General features: G+C 41.8%; 1 protein-coding gene across 3 annotated transcripts in view; it reads right to left on the minus strand.

Moving 5' to 3' along the window:
- Positions 1-15881, minus strand: part of COL22A1 (collagen type XXII alpha 1 chain) — a 287856-nt gene that overhangs the window by 152473 nt on the left and 119502 nt on the right. For all 3 annotated transcript variants that reach the window (XM_061607024.1, XM_061607022.1, XM_061607025.1), the window contains 7 exons: positions 15073-15184; positions 11764-11887; positions 9424-9699; positions 8362-8442; positions 7594-7701; positions 5364-5408; positions 1315-1368 (listed from right to left, as the gene is read on the minus strand). In XM_061607024.1, coding sequence (XP_061463008.1) covers positions 1315-1368; positions 5364-5408; positions 7594-7701; positions 8362-8442; positions 9424-9699; positions 11764-11887; positions 15073-15184 — 800 coding nt within the window. The remainder of the gene's footprint in view (positions 1-1314; positions 1369-5363; positions 5409-7593; positions 7702-8361; positions 8443-9423; positions 9700-11763; positions 11888-15072; positions 15185-15881) is intronic.

A 15881-nucleotide genomic window follows, 5' to 3' on the forward strand; every position in this document is an offset into this window, starting at 1 on the left:
TATATATTATACACCTATAGCTGAACTACGACAAATCGGAAGTCAATAGTTTTTTTAGTTTTTTTTATGGTATTCGTTTTAATTTGTGTTTTTCTTTTTGTATTGTCTTGATTTTGAAAATTTGAATAAAAATTAATTGAAAAAAAAAAGAGACTGGTGGGGCAGAAAGCAGGGAAGCCAACAGTAGGTGGCGGCAGAGCCAATGATGGACAGAATCAACTAATTCTAGTTTTGTTCCCCATCCTCTTCCTTGCTGAGTGTTGCAAAGGCAACTCTTAAGACTGAGGAAGAGGAAGATGACAGCCAGTACTGCCACCCCCTGGACTGAATATATGTAAGAAGTCAGGTGAGAGATGGCTGAGGGCAGACTGAGGTTGAGGGGGCAGTGCCCCATTTGCCCCAGCGGACCAACCTCCACTGTCCAGTGTCATCACATATCCATAGCCACAGACATTTTGAGATGCGCAGCCAGACAAACTTTGAGGGCACCTGGGGAATTATCTATTTGAAAGCCACCCCAAGTCAAAATCTCCTTGCATGGGGAAAGCTAGCAAATCAGTGTGAGTACCAATCTAAACAACTGTCATATGCTTTAAGAGCTGCATTCAAGAGGATGGGGACCATTTGTTCTCCACATCTGATGTAGATGATGACCTCAAACTGGAGGCCAAATCATTTCAGCACTATTTTTTTAACTGTAAGTGGAAGATCACCTGCTAGTGTTACAGTCATAATCGCCGGAAGAGGGGTACATAACACAGTGCTGTGTATATACTGGTGGACTCTGACCATTGACCATGCTGGCTGGGACTGATGGATGTTGGAATCCAACAATATCTGGAGGGCACCACATTGGCTATCCCCACTTTATGGGAAGACTGGAGAAACCATTTATTAGATTAGTCTTGGCAGATGATGTATGATGTGTCTCGATAGCTGAATGGCCCTAGAGATCATTTCATGGGATTTCCTTCATTGGTGATTTAGATAAATGGTCCAGCTGAAGGAATTTGATAGCAGAGTTCCAGCTGCAGGGCAGTGGCTGGACTTGGGAACAATTTATTCAAGTGTGTGAAGTCACTTTCAAACCTATTGTCCTCTCTTCCTATTTTATATTCCTAGTTAGCTCTTCAGGTTTCTGCAACAATAATTTACAAACAAACATTGACTCACGGGTCCAGAATCTGGTTTAAAGCAAGTCAGCCATGAGCAATTCTGATCCCTGGTTTAGTGTTACATTGCCAATTGCTGTGAGCATGTTAGAGCAGGAAGAGAAATAATCCAGAGTGTCTGAACTCTGATATATTTTCTCACCAGTTCTCCTTTTTCTCCCTTTGGGCCAGGAAGTCCAATTGATCCAATTTCTCCCTTGATGAAAAGGAAAAGAGACGTGTTAGTTCTGGAGCACAAGGTGCAATGATTTCTCCGCCCCCAGAATTTTATTAGAGCAACTAATAGGGATGTCAGACAATCCCACTTAAATGGGAAAAGATACCAGAAATTGTGTCAGTCCACATGTCTGTCTGCAAACAGGAATGGAAAGCGAATATTCAGAAATTCAGTATGATGGCTAATCACTGTCATTTTTTTCAGTCTGCAATTTGCTGGCATTATTATTTTTTTCAAGTATGTTATTGATGACACACACACATACCCTTGATATGAATGGTGTGGAATCGCATAACAATTTGGCCACAGCAAACAGCAAGCCAAATAACTTGTTTTGTTTTGTTTGCTGAACCTTAACTGCAGCAGAAGAGAAAGGGTGCAGCATGCAATGGATATGAAACAGAAAATGATGCCCTTTTACATCCCTGTCAACTATTCAACGAAATCATTAAAAGGTTTGTGAACCATATTCTTCTTCATCTAACAGGAATTCAGAGCAAAGACAGGGGAAAAAGTGAAACGGAGGGCTTAGGGAAATGTTTATCCAGTTAGATGTCAAAGAAAAGAAGTCACGGGTCAGATAAGCAGATGGGGCTGCCTTCTACTGAGTCATTTCATTGTTCCTAGTGTTGTCCTATTCTGGCTGGCAGCAGGTCTCAGGCAGAGGTCTTTACCAAACCTTCTACCAGTAATGTAGTGACAAGTTCAGAAGCGCAGATGCCCTTCATCATAGTCACAGTCTGATGTCAGTTTGCTGAATGAGATCCTTGTTAATGCCTTCTCCCACTACAACACATGTCCTTAGGAGCCAATAAGCATGAAAGGGGATAGCTTTAGCTACTGAAAAGAGTCTTCTCAGTGGTTGTCTCACCTCCTTTCATTCTGATTGGCTCCAATCAGCAGGAATGGACCAGGAAGCACATTAGAAGACTCTTCTCCATGGCTAATACACTCCCCTTTCACACAGATTGGCTCGTAGGATGCTGGAGACATAGGGGCCCCGCTGGGACTCTACTCCCAAAAAAGTAGAGGATCTAAGACCTCCTGAGACCCTCAGCTTCTACATGCCTTCTACATGGGATCTTTTTAGCTGGACAGACTGGCAACTGAATCGGGGACTCTGAGTGCACATCATGTGCTCTAACATTCAACTCCTTCCCAAAAATAACTTCCCACCTTATAGAGTCCACTAATAAAGACCCTGAAGATAGGAAGCTGCCTTAAACCAGAGTCAGTCCATATGTCCACCTATCCCAGTCCCATCTACTCTGACTGGCAGTAGCTTCGCAGGGTTTAAAGTGGTGACCTTTCATGGATCAGCCACCCAAGCTTTTGAACTGCAGGAATTGAACCCCTATGTTATGTATGGAAAGTGTGTGTTCTGCTATTCAGCTATAGTTCCTTTCCATGTTGTGTGCAATTCTTGGTTCCAAAATGAGCTATTTAACAATACAACAACGAAAACCCATAGTGAATAAAAATATAACAACAGGAAAGCAAAATGTGTTTCTCTGCTTTCTGTTCTGTTTGTAGCCTGCAAAACTAGTTGTGAAAAATCTGATCACTCGGCCATCACTCCCACTCTCTTTGCCTTTAGAATCCTCAAAGAAGAGAAAAAGTAATCTCCACCCCCTTTTTTTTAGAAAAAAGCTTTTTATGTCAACGCCAGAGAAACCACTCAACACAGCTAAAGAGAGATGCAGATAGATAATCTACTCTGTGTGCTAAGCAGGAATCACCATTGTCCCCTGCACGATTTTAGAGGCGAGAGGGGATGTTCTAAATGTAATCAGCTTCCAAAGGCTCACTTCCAACCCAGGTATCCTGCTGGAGTATTGCATTTCAGTTACATTAAACTGATTCTGCGTTAGCATTTCTAGAAGCCTCTGTGGATCCATACACATGGGAGATGGTGGCCATTAAAAAAAAATGCCCTTTTCAATTGCTGCCTGACTATAGTTTTATTTTTACAGTAATTTCTCATGTCATTGTGCAAAGGGCCCTTCATCAATTAAACTGTCACCAATTAAAATGGGGACTGTCTATTTACAGAGTCAGAGAAAGACAAGGCCAGGTCCTGCGGCTGCTTTAAAGGGAAATGGGGGCAATGAAGGCAAATATACAGCTGTATACCATGTTGAACTAACGGATAATGGGGCTCCAAAAGTGAACCATCTCTTCTTCTGTATCAAGAGAAAGGCAGTCAGGGCAGAGCTGGCGGGGGGGGGGAGAGGGAGAGGAGAGGAGGTCTGTGCTCAGCATCAGTCTTCTTTTTTGTAGTCTCCTGGGTGAGGCAGCAAGTGGCATTCCTTATTCATTCATTCATTCATTCGTATGTTTGTTTGTTTGTTTGTTTGATCTATATCCTGCCCTTCCTCCCAGTAGGAGCCCAGGGTAGCAATTTATACTGAACAGGACTCCTGCCCTTGGCAGAATTGTTTGCTTTGTCCTCCTTGGCCTTTAAATTACCAGTTTCCAAAGCTCCTCTGCCGCAGCTCAATGGTAGAGCATCTGCTTTGCATGCAGAAGGTCCCAGCTTCATTTCCTGACATCTCCAGGTAGGGATGGGAATGTCTCCTGCTTGAAACCCTGGAGAGCCACTGCCAGTCAGTGTAGACAATACTGAGCTAGATGGACCAATGGTCTGACTCAGGATAAGGCAGCTTCCTGTGTTTTCTATTTGCCAACAAATTCAGATCTATGCCTAAATCTTCAGTAGGAGAAGTATTTTAGAGTTGCTTCTCATGATATGTATACAAAAGTGAGTCCCCATTTTTGTGACGCTGCAGGATTCACATTCAATACCGGCAAGGCAACCTAAGACATCAAGTTGATAAGTTGTAACAAAATATTTATTGGAAGACAGGGTTAAGAAACAGCAGATAGTTACCTTGATTGCTGTTATGACACCTGAAAACAGCTGTTCTGATCTCCTGTGAGTCCAGATTGTTCACACTCTCTAGGCCCTCTAGATACAATCTGATGTCTCATATGTTGTGTTTGATACAGGCCTTATATAGTGGAAGAATGATTGATTTTGCTAAGTCACTCTGTCTTGTGTTTTTAAGTGGCCAAGAGATGGCACTGCTACATCAAGACAATATGCTCCAAGAGTTTACTGTTCTTGTTCTCACTGTTTAGTTTATGATCTCATGGTTCTAGCCATAACAACAGATAAGCCACGTTGTTTATTATTTACGGTTTCCTATCCCTTTGTTGTTCTCATGCTGATGAAGTGAGCTGGTGGTTTACAGCTCAGCAATGATCAGAGAGCGGTAAGAAGCATGAATCCTTAAGGGATGCATTTTTGTAACAGTTCTGCTTCAAGCCTCAAATACAATGGTTTGCTTGTAAGTGTGGCTTCAGGTGTTTAAATGCACACCAGTAAAGGCACGCTTATAAGGAATTTGCACTTGTCACTTAACTCACGTTAGTAACCTTCTATGTGACATTACAACTCGGTCATTATCTCTTTGTGGTACATAACATCAAATGTGGTGGGGTCAGAGCTTAGAAAAGTTACTTTTTTGAAAAAGTTACTGGCTGAGGCTGATCGGAGTTCAAAAAAGTAACTCGTCCAGGCTCTGGGTGGGGAGCCTGACAAACATAAAGCATATTATTTTAGGATTGTATCTCCTCCCTGTATGAAAGTAATCATACCTTCCATGCCAAAATGATCTCCTGAACATATACTTTAAGTACAATGGACTACAGAATCCATGATGCAGTGTGAGTGTGATGAAAGTGAGCATGCATTAGAGTATCCAGGTCCTTATGATTTTAAAAAACAGGATCACTCAGGATGCATAGAAACAATACAGTTAAATGTCTGCTTCCTTTCCACAAACAAATTTCAATTTGATCCCAAATTCTGTTTTTAATTAAGAAGCTATCTATGATGTCTGTAATGAATCTATCGATTTATTTTATTTTAAAAAATAAGAAAGTTCTGTTGTACTCCAGGCAAAACTAACCTTCTGGCCTCTCAGACCTTCAAACCCAGGTAGGCCTCTCTCACCCTGAAATGAAAGAGACAGATTATTTTCCAACATAATTTCTCATTGCTTCCTTCACATTAAGAATCCTTTTCTATATCTCCTTAATTGCTCACATTAGCAATGAGGTGGCGTATCAGAACTTATCAGAGCTTGAAAAAGTTACTTTTTTGAACTACAGCTCCCATCAGCCCAATCCAGTGGCCATGCTGGCTGGAACTGATGGGAGTTGTAGTTCAAAAAAGTAACTTTTCCAAGCTCTGGAACTTACCATTGCCGTTATAAGACCTCCAAGTTCTAACTTTTAGGCTCACTTTTGGGTACGGTCAGGGTTCTCTCCCATCTGTTTTCATCTTCAATGAAACCAAAGTCTGTCTAATTGCATGCACTCTGTAGGATTGGCTGACGGGTGGAGTGATGCTGCAGTTCTGCCATCCCAACTTTGGTATTGCTGCTGCCCACTAGGATAGTGCAGTAATGGGGCACTGCAACAGTGAGGTCGTGGTGGCATGGTCACACCATTGGAGAACTGATTTGGATTTGCCAACGCGCCCACACAGCCCTGACCTCACAGCTGCTGTCTCCTGTCCCCAACATCATCCCTGTCAAGGGAAACGATGCCTCCTGAGCTCCTCCACAACATATCAACTGCTCCTGCTATCTGCCCCCCTTTGGGCACTGCAAATGAACATTTGTAGGGGTTGCACCAATAAGACTCATCCCAGCATCTCTCTCACACACTGGAAGGATGTTTCAGACCTTTGCACATTGGGTGCAAAGATCTGAAGGGGGATTCTAAGCAGCTGAATGAGCATAGAAGCCTCCCTGCAAACAAAGAACCTTACTTATCAGGGTTTTTGATCACATGGAATCGTCTACCTGCATTCATCTGTTCAGAATCTCATGTCAGGTCTTTGCACACCAGAAATATTTCTGGCATGTGTGGAGCAATTGGAATGGAGTTTATGTACATGCTCTGTCTCCCTGCACTTGCATTGTTCTGTGGAACACCTACAAAGAACTTTATTTTTGTGACAACCTCCTTGACTTCTCCTAACTCTCCCTCTCTTGGTTTTCTCTCCAATGTCAAACAAAACTGGAAACTCCTTGGATCGGTGACTTTCTTTACTTTGCTCGTACGCTGTTAACCCTGTTGATGTGCTATAAACCACCACCATCATGTAAGCACCCTCAATGCAATCCTATGAACACTTATTTGGGAGAAAGTTCCATTGAACTCAATGGGTCTTCCTTCTGAGTAAACATGCCTAGGATTGTGCTGCCAGTACTGAAATGACCTACTATCCTGACAGAATTAGAAGCTTCTGGAGATTGTCTGTGTCCACAAAACATAATAATAACAAATAATGGTGTTGTCTTCAGACCCTGCTTTCATAAGTTTATCTATTTCTAAGCCAATAAAGCCCACCAGGGTTTGCCCTACCAAATGGATTGGGCCAATTGTCAGTTGGAAACATCTATGGTGCTCCAAAGAAAGAGGACATCCTTTTGTTGGCACCAAAAAATCTACCTGGGCCAGCTATGTTGCAGTCAAACAAGACTATAAAGTCTTGGCATCCTCAACATTAAGGCAGTAAGTCTGAACCTAGAAGGCTTTGAACAACTGTGCAGGCTGGAACACTCATGTAAGCCTTTGATCAGGGATGGGAAAGCTGTGGCCCTCCCATCATCCATGACCACTGGCCTTGTTGGCTTTATCTGATTGTAGTCTAAGTCCACCAGCATCTAGAGTCTGTCACCATCCCTGCCTTAGATAATATAGTAGCTCTCAGCCAGAGATCCCCATTTGTAAGTGTGACTGCCATTCACCTGCATATGAGGATAATGACTGTGTTATGCTTATCTAGAATTAATTCTATAGCACTATCCCTGTAATATTAGCAATCCTTGGAATGTCCCTCCTGTCTTCCAGGAGAGAACACTTATGATGGCAGTCATAAAGCATAATCCAGTAATACTCTGCACAAGGCAATGTGAATACACAACCATCATGTAAGTTTGCTTTTCCACATATGGAAAAATGGTCTTTGGTAGAGGAATCCCAAGTACAGAAAATTGTGCACATAATATTGATGATTATTTTAGTATTAAAGCCATAACATTAATATTTGTTATTGCTATTGCTACTATAAAATACTTTTTTGAAAAAGTAGCCTCTAAGCCCATCCCAAGTGATTTAAATGCACACCTTTTCTCCAGGTAGGCAGGAGCAGTTGACCGTGGGGCCAACTTGTTCACTTCCGACAGTGGATGTTATTTCAGCGGGAGGAGCTTCTGTAACAACTTGACACTGTATCTAGAAAAGATCAAGAACGGCACATAACAAGAAAAATGTTTTTAATTTTTAATTTTAATTCCAGTATTCATTTAAGAAATGTTCATTTATGCTGCCCTTCCTCTTAATTCTCTTCACTTCTTCCAGTGACATCATCATTAGCTAAACCTGGTTGATGATGTATCATTGGGACATCAATACGTTCACTGCATGTTCTCTGGTTGGATGGGACCACCCACACGACGAATGTAGGAACAGGAAAAATGGCACCAAGGCAGAAAAAGACAGAAGGAATCAATGGCACACAACAGGATATAAACATTTATAAAGGAAAAGGTTCACTAAATCTAAACAGGGTTTTTGGGGGGATAGGGGGATTTTATCCTACATAAATTGCTAGATCTTACTTGATAATCAAAACCAGAGAATTGCTGGCAGTGCTCTAAAGGCTCATTAACCATAATCAACCATAGTGAATGACATCACCCTAACATAATATTACCATAACTACTTTGTGTCTTCTTTGTTCATGAGGATATATAAAAAAACTGCTCCACAATTGTTTTTATTGTACACTTCCAACTTATAGTTCCATTTTGGATAGCAGATTTCAATGAATCACTGTTGTATGTGTGCACTCTTACACACACACTGAGACACAGGTAACACATTTAAACTTACAGGCCCAGAGGGAATGTCACAGCAGGTTTCCAGTTCAGCATGTCTTGCATCACAGTAAATAACCATCCGATGAAGATCAAACTAAAACAAAAGGAAATAATGGAAGTCAGCTGTCAGGGAAGTTGACTTTGTTCCCTTGCTCTGGATGATGGGCAATAGCGGGCCACTTCATACATGACACTTATCCTACACATCAATCATATCCACATAGGCAAAGAACAAGGAAAGAATATAAAAGCATATATTATTACTCATATATCTTGGGAAGCCGAACATACATAAGGAGACTGTGGATGGTATTTGGAGAATCACAGTGGACTGTGACAGTGAACTGTGTGTGGAAGCGGTGAATGGGCATGCACTGGGGAGAAAAATGGGACAAGCATATCCATTATCCAGTTCCCTGAACCTTAAATGCACCAGTCCCACCCTCTCAGTGATAGAGCTCCTTTGAAATCCATGTCAAAATATGAAGAACACTGAAACCTTCACTATAATGATAAATTTCTATTTTAAGATGGATTTCTGCATTGAGCAGGGGGTTGAACTCAATGGCCTCATAGGCCCCTTCCCACTCTACTATTATATGATTCTATGATTCTATTTGTTTATTATTATTTTTAACTATTTTGGTTTGGTTACTTTTTGGTGAAGTTACTTTTTCTGGAAGACAGCATGTTCTCAAATTTGGTGAAACAGAAAAGACGAAAAAGAGGACCTTTCCTTTTAAAGGGTGGTAAGGAATGTTTATCGAATTGCAAGGTATCTGACAGTGAAGAGCACAACTGTTCCCTTCTCTCAGAATCTTAAAAAAGACCTTCCATTGGTTTTCTGCTATATGTACATCTGCCTAAATGTAACTGAACGATCAATTAAAAAAAGGAAAGCAACCCAGATGGCAGATCCCTTAAAATATCTTTAACAGACTGACATCCTTAGAAATCTGTCATGCCAAAGAAGAAACAGATTTTGCAATCATAGCACAACAGCGACAGAATGGCCTAGCAGATAGGTAGCTGATCCCCTTTTCCCAGTGGGCCATTCTGCATACTTGGTACCTACATCAATGGGCACACTGTCGTAGAGGCGCTTGCCAATCACTGTCTTCCCTTGGATGTCAATATTTTCTCTGTCTTCAATAGGCAGCGTCTGGACCAGTTTGCAGTCGATGTACAGGGAGACACTCTGGGACTGGATGCTCAGAGCAATCTTATGCCAGTTACGGTCAAAGAGGTCACTGACCCGGCCATTCCGAAAGACCACTCTCACAGCGTCTTTGGTCAATCCGATAGCATTGTACTCCAAGGCTTTGTTTTCACCATCCAGTCGGATAGACACCTTCACAAAACAAACAAACATGCGCATAACAAACGGAAATAAATGAACAAAGACACTGTAAATGCAAGTTTGTTTAGAGGAGGGTTGTCAGACTGACAAGCGTGGGTCATAAGGACATAGAAACAGCCATGCTGGATCAGACCAAAGATCCATCTACTTAGATCGACCAGTTGCCTCTCAGATGCCCACAAGCATGGCAGAGGTCAACAGCTTTCTCTTCTGGCTTCTCCCTAGTAACTGGCATTTAGTAGCATACTGCCTCTGAAGAAATGGTGGCTTCATATATATAAAGATATTGACAGAGCTATCTTTCTCCATTAATTCATCCAGTCTCTTTGTCATTCCCTTTGCACGCAGAAGGTCCTCAGTTCAGTCCACGGCATCTCCAGGTAAGGCTGGGAATGTCCTCTGTCTGAAACTTCAGAGAGCCCCTGCCAGCCAGTGTGGACAATACTGAGCTAGATGAACCAATGGTCTACATGGTAGAAGGACCCTTCCTGAGCCAAAGGCCATGCACAAATCTTGTGGCAGTGAATCCATAAATTAATTATGTGTTATGTAAAGAAGTTCTTTCTTTTGTCTGTCCTGAATCTACTGTGCATCATATCCCCTGAGCAGAGCTTGGAAAAGTTACTTTTTTAAACTACAACTCCCATCAGCCCCAGCCAGCATGGCCACTGAATTGGGCTGATGGGAGTTGTAGTTCAAAAAATAACTTTTCCAAGCTCTGTCCCTGAGTGACCCCCTAAATCTCTCTCTATTTTCTTCACCCCATGCACAATTTTGTAAATCTCTACCATGTCCCACTAGGTAATCTTTTCTGCAAACTAGAAAGCCTAAAACAGTTTAGCCTTTTCTGGATTGGCACATGGCCCAAACCCATGCACATTCTGACTGTTCTCATCTAGAATGCAACTGGGCTGCATAATTATTATTGTTGCTGTCATTGTTGTTAGTATTATTTTATTATTTATTTATTTATTATTTATTTATTGTATTTATATACCGCCCCATAGCCGAAGCTCTCTGGGTGGTTTACAGTAACTAAAAACATAAAAACAAATATACAAATTTAAAAACACATCTTTTAAAAACAATTTAAAATACAATTTAAAAATTTAAAACAATTTAAAAACACATGCTAAAATGCCTGGGAGAAGAGGAAAGTCTTCACCTGGTGCCGAAAAGTTAACACTGATGGTGCCAGGCGCACCTCATCAGGGAAATCATTCCATAATTTGGGGGCCAGCACTGAGAAGGCCCTCTCCCTTGTTGCCACCCTCCAAGCTTCCCTTGGAGTAGGCACCCGGAGGAGGGCCTTTGATCTTGAAAGTAGTGTATGGGTGGGTTCGTATCGGGAGAGGCATTCATCAGGTGTTGTGGTCCCAAGCCGTGTAAGGCTTTATAGGTCAAAACAAGCACCTTGTGGTGGTGGTGGTTACCCATCCTTCACCCTAAGGTCCTTGGGTGGATCACAACAATTTTAAATACAACATGTTTAAAACAAATTACAGTCACAAGAATAGGGTGGGTCCTAAAAATATACATCTCAAATGTCAAAGGCCAGGGTGAAGAGATGCGTCTTCAGCATACGACAAACACTGTATTGTGAAGGTGACATATGTACCTCTCTGGGGAGGGAGTTCCACAACTTAATGATCATTAATGAACTTAGGGACTACCACAGAGAATGCCCCCTCCCAGGCCACCGCTCCTTGATCTTCTGAGGGCTGTGGAACTACCAAGAGGCCTCCCTCTTCAGATCTTAATACCCAAATAGGTCTGTAGTGAAGGAGGTCGTCTTCCAGATATTTGGGGCTTAAGTCATTTAGAGCTTTAGACACAAATGTGAGCACTTTAAACTGAGCTCGGAAATGAACTGGCAAGCAAGGTAGGGCCAGCCCTGATTCCCACCCCCACCTAATCTGCCCTCCTGACAGGGCGCCCTTGTTTCAAATAGTATTGTTACCAAGGAGTATGGCAGGACTAATTAGTATCCAATATGGGAAGGGCAGCAGGAGGTGACTAGGGCTGGAGGTGACTGGAAAGGGATACACCTCCTACCTGAGGTATGCCGTATTTGTCAATGATCTGCCAAATATACCAGTCTTCTCGCCTGGAAGCCTTGCGGAACTTGAAAGTGGTGACAAAGGCATATTCATCAGGAAGGCCTTGTGGGAAAACATCTCTGGCGGAGGGCAAAAGGAAGAAATGAGAAGCATTGGGGCTGTGTGCATCTGGGCAAGCAGCCGTTCTTCACCGATTTAAGGTAGCATTATATATCCATTGTTTCCCACATAGTCACTGCCTTCTTCCACTTTTTCTCTCCGCAACCGTGCCCCTTCATGGTCTCTGAACCAACAGGTTTTGATTGCTTTGGAAGAACTACCAGTTAGATCCAAGATCAACATGGTAGAAGAGCAAACAAGTAAATAACTAGCTAACCAATTAATAAGGAATGCATATACCATGGGCAACAATGGCTCTATCATACAGCCCTCATATCTCTGAAAAACAATTTCCCATATACAGTCTTAATTATTAACAATAAAGAGAGTTGAACAAGAGCTGTGGAATGTACCAGCTATGACTTATTTCATTTAGTATTAATTAAAAAAAAACTTCAGAGCTGAGTCAAAGTCCCCTCCAATTCACCAAACCCATGGCAGCATGCAAAGTTTAGAGAGGGGGAAAGATTCAGCAATTTAAAGGGATGCAAAGGGTGCACTTAACTGGATGCCTTTTATTGCCATCCCTTTCTTACCAGTCAAGAAACATGACTTCCTTTTCCTGCACATTCTGATTTGGGCTCTGGAGGGACCTGCAACAAAATAGTGCAGCATGCCCTCTTCAAGGTGCCAGCTAGCCAGCTTTGCCCCTTCCAGGATACTCCATTACATCTCCACTGAGGGGACAGTGAGAGGCATGTTTACTAGCATTGATTATTTGGTTCCTGTTATGATTTTATTTATTTACTTGATTCTATTCCATTTATGAATCTCTTCCCATTAAATATCTTGAAGCGATATTTTATTTAAAAATCAGCAACAAAACAATTCCATATACTGTATGTTAAAAAATCTATACAAAAAGTTTAAAAAACATTCCCATATATGAAATGGCTTAGGGTTTCCTTGAGCCTGCTTCTCCTTTGGAGAACCCCCCCCCCAAATAAAAGGCCTGAACAGTTGTTTTGAGAATTTCTTACTCAACTCAACGTCTGAGAGCAGTCTGTCTGGCAGCCTGGAGCAGCTGGGTTATGACCGATACCCCTGTCTTCAAAGGATCCTTCTCAATTTACATAGCGAGGAATTAATTGCTCCTTGATTTAATTTTTAAAAAACAAACCCTGGATGCTTGCAGACTGCTACATTGGCTGCAAACAGCTTGGGACCTCCTCTGCTGCCATGCCCAGATCAACACCGGGTGTTTGAAAACACTCTGTTTTGGCATCTTGCTGTTGCAATGGTGATTGGCAACATTGACTGGAATGCGAGCAGTTGAAATGGATGCATCCTTTGCAAGCAGGAAATGAAAGTGGCAGCAAAACACCTATGGCAGGGAGACACTTTTCACAGTCAGCTGCACAGAAAGAGTCATTTGTTTCTGTTGGCTTCCGAAAGCAAAGCGTCAGATGCAATCCATTCTTTTTTTAAAAAAAATACTTGCTCTTCATCCAATGATGTTAATATATATACATATATATTTATAATTATATAATTATATATACATAATTATATATATGCATAATTATATATATATACATAATTATATATATATATATATATATATATATAATTTACTTTTGCTCTTAATGTTTGTAGCAACATGCTTCTCAACTTATTTTTAAAAAAAATCCATTGTCTGTCTACAGGGCGTTTGTGTATGCAGGTTTGTGTTATTTTTTGTTTTTCTCATTTGTGTTCCATTGAATGAAGGAAGCCTCCTTGGCTCTAATCATTTCCCTGGCTCTGCTCATCAACTACACTTGCATCCTTTTGTCCTCACCTTTATCCTTCCTGATCTGCAGTACATGTTCTACCTGAAGTTCTATTTTTGTGGTTTTTGAACAACCCCCAAGCTTTCAGGAGAGATGTTACACTTTAGATGTTCCCTTTCAATTGTATTATCCTTTTTACTGTTCTCATTTTTGAAAGGTTTTCTCTTCTGAATTCAAATCCGACTGTGTCGGACTTTCCTTGGCAATTGGCCATTTACACACAGGATGAATTTGTTAGCACTGTGATCTCTCTATGACAGCCAGTGTGGTATAGTGGTTAGAGTGCTGGACTATGAACTGGGAGACCAGGGTTTGAATCCCCACACAGACACGAAGCTCACTGGGTGACCTTGGGCCAGTCACTGCCTCTCAGCCTCAGAGGAAGGCAATGGGAAACCACCTCTGAATACTGCTTACCATGAAAACTCTATTCATAGGGTCGCCATAAGTTGGAAAAGACTTGAAGGCAGTCTATTTCCATTTTTTTCATGATCTGTCTGCTTCCAGATGGTTCAACAACACCTCCGTCTCATACCAGCATTGCTTAAGATTAAGCCCATGGTTGCATCCTCTCTGCTTAGTTCCAACTGTTCTAGGGAACAGTCATTTGCAGTACCTACAAATGTACCTCTGTCATTACCAGAAGACACATTGAACCAGTCAATGTGTAATTGAAGCCACCCAATGCGTAAAATGGAAATGGACTGCCTTCAAGTCAATCCTAAGTTATGGCAACCCTATGAAGAGAGTTTTCATGGTAAACATTATTCAGAGGTGGTTTACCATTGCCTCCCTCTGAGGCTGAGAGGCAGTCACTGGCCCAAGGTCACCCAGTGAGCTTCGTGGCTATGTGGGGATTCAAACCCTGGTCTCCCAGGTCATAGTCCAGCACTTTAACCACTATACCACACTGGCTCTCATACCCTATGCCTAAGCCCTAGGGAAATCAAGTGAACATACTTAAGCTCTTGACTGTGCTCCTAAATCTGATTGACTTAAACCAGACTTAGTCATGTGTAATTTTTCTGTGTTGCCCCTGTTGGTTGCAGACCTCTGTCTAGTTACTTGTGCAGAATGACGGGAGTCAATGGGTATAACTGACAGCAGCAGCTCCTCCTTATGTCTGAATAAGTTGCACTCAAAACAGTCGAATGCACATTCACCTTCCATTTTGCTGTTTTAAAATGACCAGGGAATGCCTTTTGAAAGTCCTCCACTTAAATGAATGTAAAAGCACACATGAAAAGCCAACGCTTTGACAATGTTCCCAAGAGCACAAAGGCTTTGATCCAGATGTTAGATTCCTCGCCCAATTTGAAGGGACCACGTCAAGCAGAAAGCAAGCTAAAAAGGAAGGAAGGGGGGGAGCTTACTCTGTTTTCTGAACAATGGGGAAGCTCCCAAGGCGAACGTAAGAGCTGTGGATTCCATTGTCCTTCATCCCAAATATCTCCCTCACGCTGAATGATTCCATCAGGTCAAACCCTGTTGAAAAGGAAGATACAAATGTGGGAAACAGGTGAGGAGAGGCTGGGGTTGGGACAATCAAGTCAGAGTCCAGGTTAGCTTTGGGGGGAATGTTTCCCCTCTTCCTCAATGTGATTCACGGTGGACGCTATTGAAGATTTCAGTGTGTGTGTATGTGTCAGTGTCTGTCCATTAGGGATGTTTCAGTTCTCTCAGTTTCTCATTTTTCCATTGTTAAATTCAGTTCTCTACACTTCTACAGTGATCTGTGATTTTTTTTAAAAAAAATCCTCATGAAAATCCTCCATCATTTTAGTGCAAATTTCTCCAAATAAACACATTTTTCTAGGCAGTTTGGACAAACGTACACATTTCTGCAAACCATTTCTCATCATTTCATGCCTTTTTGCATGTTATTCTCACTCATGGATTCCTTTTTATGCACACTTTCCCTTAATATATGCATTTTTGTAAATGTTGTTTAGTTGGTGAATTGCATCCCAAAATTCTAATAAATGTGAATTTCAGAGGATGGCTATGTTTCGGCTCTCATACTGTTTTGGAAATGGTGAATTTGATCAATTCTGCTTGAAATGCGAACTGAATCGAAATTCTCACCCATCCCTAGTGCCCATGCCAGCTGGGGCTCATAGAATTAGGAGTCTAACCGCATCGAGGGGGCCACAGGCTCCATGTGCACCAGACTTCTCCAACC

This window comes from Rhineura floridana, chromosome 1 (genome assembly GCF_030035675.1).
Source record: "Rhineura floridana isolate rRhiFlo1 chromosome 1, rRhiFlo1.hap2, whole genome shotgun sequence".
Lineage (NCBI taxonomy): Eukaryota > Metazoa > Chordata > Lepidosauria > Squamata > Rhineuridae > Rhineura > Rhineura floridana.